This window comes from Sinocyclocheilus anshuiensis, unplaced genomic scaffold (assembly GCF_001515605.1).
Source record: "Sinocyclocheilus anshuiensis isolate Anshui unplaced genomic scaffold, SAMN03320099.WGS_v1.1 scaffold63, whole genome shotgun sequence".
NCBI classification, from domain to species: Eukaryota; Metazoa; Chordata; class Actinopteri; order Cypriniformes; family Cyprinidae; genus Sinocyclocheilus; species Sinocyclocheilus anshuiensis.
The window spans coordinates 1,430,531-1,437,244 of record NW_015552625.1 but is presented as its reverse complement, the minus strand read 5'-3'; the positions used below and the strand labels follow the sequence as shown (position 1 = coordinate 1,437,244).

The following is a 6,714-nucleotide window of genomic DNA, read 5'->3' as shown; positions in this document are numbered from 1 at the left end:
ATGACTAAACAGAGCTACTTTGTGAGGTGATGTCACTGAGGGAAGTAGCGCTGGAATTTTCCCAAGGCCTTGAGCTCACGATTTACTTTACAGAATGTCCATAGTTCAGTCCCTGTCCCTGCTACTTCTTTCCCTGCTGATAACGTCCTTACATGTGGAAGATTCACCCATGTAAGGAGTCTAATTATAACCATAAGTTGAGAGCAATAAATGACCGAGCAGCACTGTGATCGCTGATAAAGATATCTGTGATGGCCAGATCGGCTCTTCCTGTCTGTCTTCTTCATTTCCTGTTTGATCAGGAGTCTCTGGGAGGCAAATCCTTCTGCATCTTGTATTCCTGTGTTATAATATTGCTCTCATAAACACACACAAACATAGGCATATTGCAAGATTCACATTGTTAGATATAAAAACCACACTGTGAGAAAGAAAGTTGGCTAATGTTACCTAGTTATTAGTTCATGTTTACATTTACAGTACAGTATTTAACTTTTCATAAAAATACTGTTTACCTGAGTAGGAAGCTGCATGGAACTCCTCTGGAACTCCAGAGGAAACTATTTTAACTATCAGTACAGTCTGTCGTATTTGATTCATTCTGGCCCAAATGTTAAAAGCTATTTGTAGCATGAGATCTTTTGGTTGAGGGTGCTGCAAATTGAAGTTTTTCTTTGTTCCTCTGCCACACAGAAACATGCAATATGAAGCAACTGGATAAAAGTGGCCCAAATATGTCATTGTTGGCAGTTAAGGCGTCTAGAGCTCAGAGAGAGCAAGTCAGCTGTTTAAAAAAGCAGCTCAATGGAGCTTATGATCCCAGACGCCACTTTAATTGTTTCGTGTGCTTGTGGAAATGTGATTAAAAGCCAGATAAAACAACCCCTTGGCAATAATGCAACTAAACTGACGAAGACATCACAGAGCAACCATAGCTTTTCTGCTAGTCATTTCAACACCTGCAGCTAAAGTCTCGTCTATTTACATAAAGCCTTTAATATACAGTAGGATCTCCATGATTTCCTGTTTAACAAGTGACTAAGTTTAATCATTTATATAAAATCAAATTTGAAGATAAAAGTTACATCACGAGATTTAAAAAAAAAACATATTTTGAGATATAAAGTCACATTCTGAGGAATAAAACCACATTGTGAGATATAATGTCAGTTACAAGAAATAAAGTTGCCATTGCAAGGTATTTCACATTGTGACAAAAATCATATTTTAAGATATAAAATGTCATTTTCAGAAATAGTCACATTATGAGATGGAAAGTCATTTTGAGATATAAAGTCACATTATGAGATATGAAGTAATTTTGAGATATAAAGTCACATTTCTAAAATATAGTCACATGGTTAGATATAAAGTCAGTTAACAGAAACAAAATTGCAATCGCAATGTATAAAAGTCGCATTGTGATGTATTAAGTCACATTATGAGATGTAAAAGCATTTTGAGATATAAAGTCACATTATGAGATATAAAGTCATTTTGAGATATTAAGTCATATTTCTGAGATATAAAGTCATTTTAAAATATTAAGTCACTTTTCTGAGATATAAAGTCATTTTGAGATATAAAGTCACATTTCTGAGATATAGTCACATGGTTAGATATAAAGTCAGTTAACAGAAACAAAACTGCAATTTCAATGTATAAACATTGCATTGTGATGTATTAAGTCACATTATAAGATGTAGTCATATTGAAATTGTGAGATATTGTCACATTATGACATGTAAAGTCATTTTTAGATATAAAGTCACATTATGAGATAGAAAGTCATTTTAAGATATAAAGTCAGATTTCTGAGATATAACCACATGGTTAGATATAAAGTCAGATGCCAGAAACAAAATTGCAATTGCAATGTATAAAAGTAACATTGTGATGTATTAAGTCACATTATGAGATATAGCCATATTGAAATTGTGAGATATAGTCACATTATGAGATATAAAGTCATTTTGAGATATTAAGTCACATTTCTGAGATATAAAGTCATTTTGAGATATAAAGTCACATTTCTGAGATAGTCACATGGTTAGATATAAAGTCAGTTAACAGAAACAAAATTGCAATTGCAATGTATAAACGTTGCATTGTGATGTATTGTCACATTATGAGATATAAAGTCATAGTTAGAAAAAACAAAATTGCCATTGCAATGTATAAATTCACATTGCAAAATATAGTCATATTGTGAGATATAAAGACACATAATGAGATATAAAGTCACACTGTGAGATATAAAGTAATATTTTGAGGTATAAAGTTGCAACTGTGAGATATAAATCAGTTACGAGAAACAAAGTTTCTATTACTATTGCGATGTATGAAATCACATTGTGAGAAATTGTGATTTTTGAGATGCATAGTCATATTTTAAAGATATAGTCACATTTTCAGATATAATATTGCTATTGTGAGATACAAAGTATGACGTCATAATTTTAGATATAAAGTCACATTACGAAATATCATTTAAGCTAACATTTAAGCATTTGTTTAAACAAAATATTAGAAAATTGCTGAATTTTCTCAACTGCAATGATAAAACAACATCAAACCCCAGACAGTGAACTGTATATAACCTGCTATGAACAGACAGCCTCATTATTCCTGCAGGCAAGACAGTGTTTACCAAGTATTAACTATAAAAGGCACTGAGATTATGAAATTATCCCCTTCACTGATGGCCTTTCATAACATATCCCAAGAAAATGAACAAAACAGTATAAGAAGATACACACAGACAATAAGTAGACAAAAAGTATATTTATTCTGAGAAAGATAACAATCTACAGGAAGGTCTCTGTTATTGCATGTCAGCTTTGTCTGAACAACCACCAGATCCTGAACAGTTCCGTCTGGTGGGACGCGGCAGCAGTGAGCTCACTCACAGAAAATATACAACACTGCAATGCAACTCACGTGCAAATCAAAGCAGTGAATAAACACACTGCGTGTTTGAAGTGATAGTTTGGCGACTTGTCAAAAACCTCTCAGTAATTGATCCTGCCCTGTGAAAGTACACAGCACTGTAGCGCTCATATGCTTTGGTCAGTCTGAACTTAAGGCCTGTTTTTGCAACATATGCAATTCTGAGATTTACAATATATGAAACATCACAAAAATACTTCTTGATAAAACATTAAATACAATGTACTGTTACAATATGCCCCTTTTAAACATCTTTTCTTGAGTGTGCTTCACTGAAAAAAGGCAAAAATTCTGTCATCATTTACTCACCTTGATGTCTTTCCATATGTGTGTGACTTCCTTTTATCTGTGGAACACAAAAGACGACATTTCGAAGAATGTTTCAACCGCTTTTCTTCATAGACTGAAAGTCCAAAACAACTGAGACATTCTTCAAAATATCTTCTTTTGTGCTCCACAAAAGAAAGTAAGTCACACGGGTTTGAAACAACATGAAGGTGAGTAAATCATTACAGAATTTTTAATTCATGGAAGAACTATCTCGTTAAAATGAATAGAATTGTTTGGTTTGAGTTTCATCTCTCACTATGCCACCTTCAACACTTGCCGTTTACAGCACTGTAATCACTTGCTCAGAGCCACTAACTTCTTTCTCAATGCCTTGCCACATTCTGGCACAGTCTAACATTACAAGTGGCAAACATAAAACTCATCTTGATTTCATTCTTGGTTCATTCTGTGCTCATGAAAGAAAAATGTTTGCCACTAGTGACGTTAGTGATACTTGCACACCAAACCCCAGCTTATGCAGTGAAACATTAACTTTTCCTTACTGTGTCATTCAGCTTATACTCATTCACATTTTGCATAGCGGCAGGTGACTTTTCCAGTTCATCCGATGTGGAAGCCTGATCAAATGTGCAGTTTGCCCTGGAGCAGCACTCCATGTATTTTATATAGGATTAATTTAACGATAGGACTGCAATGCTTATCAAAGCATGACGTGATTGGCATAATCCTTTAGGGGAGACAAATGTAGAATAGTAGTTTAAACAGTAGAGTAGTGACCAGCAATGTCAAGGTCATGGGTTTGATTCCCAGGGAATGCATGCCGTAAATGCAATGCAAGTTGCTTTGGATAAAACTGTCTGCCAAATGCATTCAAGCAAATATGGAAAAACTGATTTTTTTTTGTTTTTTTTGATTTTTGGTGAGAATGTTTGTTTATCGTGTCATGTCTGCACCACTAACATCCCCAGTTTTTGAAATAACTGAATTGAATTAGTAAGTAAATAATTTGAAATAACATAATTGAGAAAAAATCAAAAACTTCTCCCCATTTGCTATTATTTGTGCATACAGATAGTCCCCCCACCAAACTCACAGCCCTGATTGATATTATGTCCATCTCATAACAAAAAGATTGCAATTTCATTTGATGCCACTAGTGGTGCAGGAATGTACAAATTTCACCTATAAATAGTGCCATAAATTGCAACGGCATGAAGAATCAAAAATTTATTGTAGAAGTTTCATGCACAAAAAAAAATGTATTGTCTTGTTCTAATATCAATTGAAGAGCAATGTCAACCATTATAATTTCTGGTTGAAAACTGTAGACTGAAAAAGTTTTTCCTTCTTTGAAAATGTGCAACACATACTAATGTTCACATGTTTGGGGTTAGTATGATTTTTTAAAGCAATTAATACCTTTTATTCAGCAAAGACTCATTAAAGGCACAGTAAAGACATTAATTGTACGTAAAAAAAGAGATTTCCAATTCAAATGCTGTTCTTTTCACATTTTCTACAGGTATATTAAGCAGCACAACTGTTTTCAACATTGATAATAATAGGAAATGTTTCTGGAGCACCAAATCAGCATAATAGAATGATTTCTGAAGGATGATGTGACAATGAAGACTGGAGTAATGGCTGCTGAAAATTCAGCATTGTCATCACAGGAATAAATAGTATTTTAAAATATATTAAATTAGAAAACAGTTTAAAAGTGTAACAATTGTTACAATATTACTGTATTTAATGTTTTTACTGTATTTATTAAATGCAATGTTGGTGAGCAAAAGAGACTTCTTTAACAAACAAACAAAAACAATCCTACCAACCCCAAACTTATGAACATTAGTGTATATTCCTATAAATACGCAATAACGTCTGACTCAGTCAGATTCCTCCTGACAGCACTGAAATGCTTCACCCAAAACACTCTGTTTTTGATGAAGCTCCAGGGTCAATGACCAGATATACAATCCAACTGGCCTACTAAGTGTACTTACTTACACTCAAAGACCCTGACCTCACAGCATGTTTGGATCTGTACTTAACTCCAAATGTAAACAAGACAGCCTGGAGAGATGTGCCAGCGCCCTGCTGTCTCTAAAATGGACAATCACTCACCCTCACAGGACAACAAGGTAAATGTCAGTGACGTCAAATTGATAGTGTGTCCAAACATCTGCTTGTACTCTACATCACACTTAATGCTTTGACAGATACATGAAGGAGCACTTGATTATATCAGACCGAACCCACTCTGGATCACTTCTCCTCCAAGACGAGGGAATAACAAAGGCAAGTAATCCCGTTCTATAAGCAAAAGAAGTGTTAAAACACCAACAACATGCTGAGACCAACCACGTTGCTTTTCACAGTTTCTAAATGAAGAAGCAAAGTTCTGGCAGTCTAAACTAGATCTTGAAACTAGATCTTAAGTCCACTTGAAACCCTCTTCAACAAGAGATAAGGTAAAGAAAGACAGATGACTCTCGCCCTGAATTGTTCACATGAGTATTTGAGGTTAACTTGGGACTTTCCAAATGAAGAGCAGATCCTAAAATTTAGCGGACAACTTTGAGTCTCTATGAATCTTTCCATTTCATCACAAAAACTGGCCGATCTTTTCTAAAATGTCCGATTAATTTCACGGCCACGTGTGCTCCAGTTAATCCACTAACACAGTCTCATAAAGCAGATGGATCTGTGTCCATTTCTATCCAAAAAAGCCAGTTCCAGTCTAACCGCATTCATATCAACAGTATGCAGTCATATTCTCACGTCTACGCCAAACAGCAGTATTTCTTCCACCAGGACTCAGAGAGCGTCCTCATTTTATCGGGCGTCCGCTTCTTCAGCCTTTTCTGCTGCTGGCTGTCCGAGTACTGGATGCTGGCCACTATAGCCGTGTCAAACACCTCCTTCAGGTTCTTCTGGGTGAGCGCTGAGCACTCCATGTACGAGACGGCCTGCACTTCCTCAGCACACACGCAGGCCTCCTGGGGGTCCACCGGCCGCTCCTTGTACTGGGCCAGTTGGATGAGCACTTTGACATCTTGCCGCAGGTCAGCCTGAGTGCCCACCAACAGTATCGGTGCCCTCGGACAGTGCCGGCGGATCTCAGGCACCCACTTCTCCCTCACATTCTGGAAAGAGGAGGGACTTACCACACTGAAGCAGAGCAAAAAGACGTCAGCATTGGTGTAGCACAGTGGCCGGAGCTTGTCAAACTCATCCTGCCCAGAGTAAAAAAAAATTCAGTAGAGGTAAACATCTTGGAGAAACTAACACTTGTTGTTTTGGATTATTAAAGGGGTCATATGATGTTGCTAAAAAAAAACATTATTTGGTGTATTTGGTGTAATGAAATGTGTTTATGCGGTTTAAGGTTAAAAAAACATTATTTTCCACATACTGTACATTATTGTTTCTCCTCTATGCCCCGCCTTTCTGAAACACGTCGATTTTTAC

General features: G+C 36.0%; 1 protein-coding gene across 1 annotated transcript in view; it reads right to left on the bottom strand.

Annotated features, from left to right (window-relative positions):
• Positions 1 to 5,075: 5,075 nt before the first annotated feature.
• LOC107666438 (rho-related GTP-binding protein RhoU-like) overlaps positions 5,076 to 6,714 on the bottom strand; it is a 7,415-nt gene continuing 5,776 nt past the window's right edge. The window contains exon 3 of the mRNA XM_016457756.1: positions 5,076 to 6,479. Within this exon, the coding sequence (XP_016313242.1) occupies positions 6,027 to 6,479 (453 nt within the window). The 3' untranslated portion in view covers positions 5,076 to 6,026. The remainder of the gene's footprint in view (positions 6,480 to 6,714) is intronic.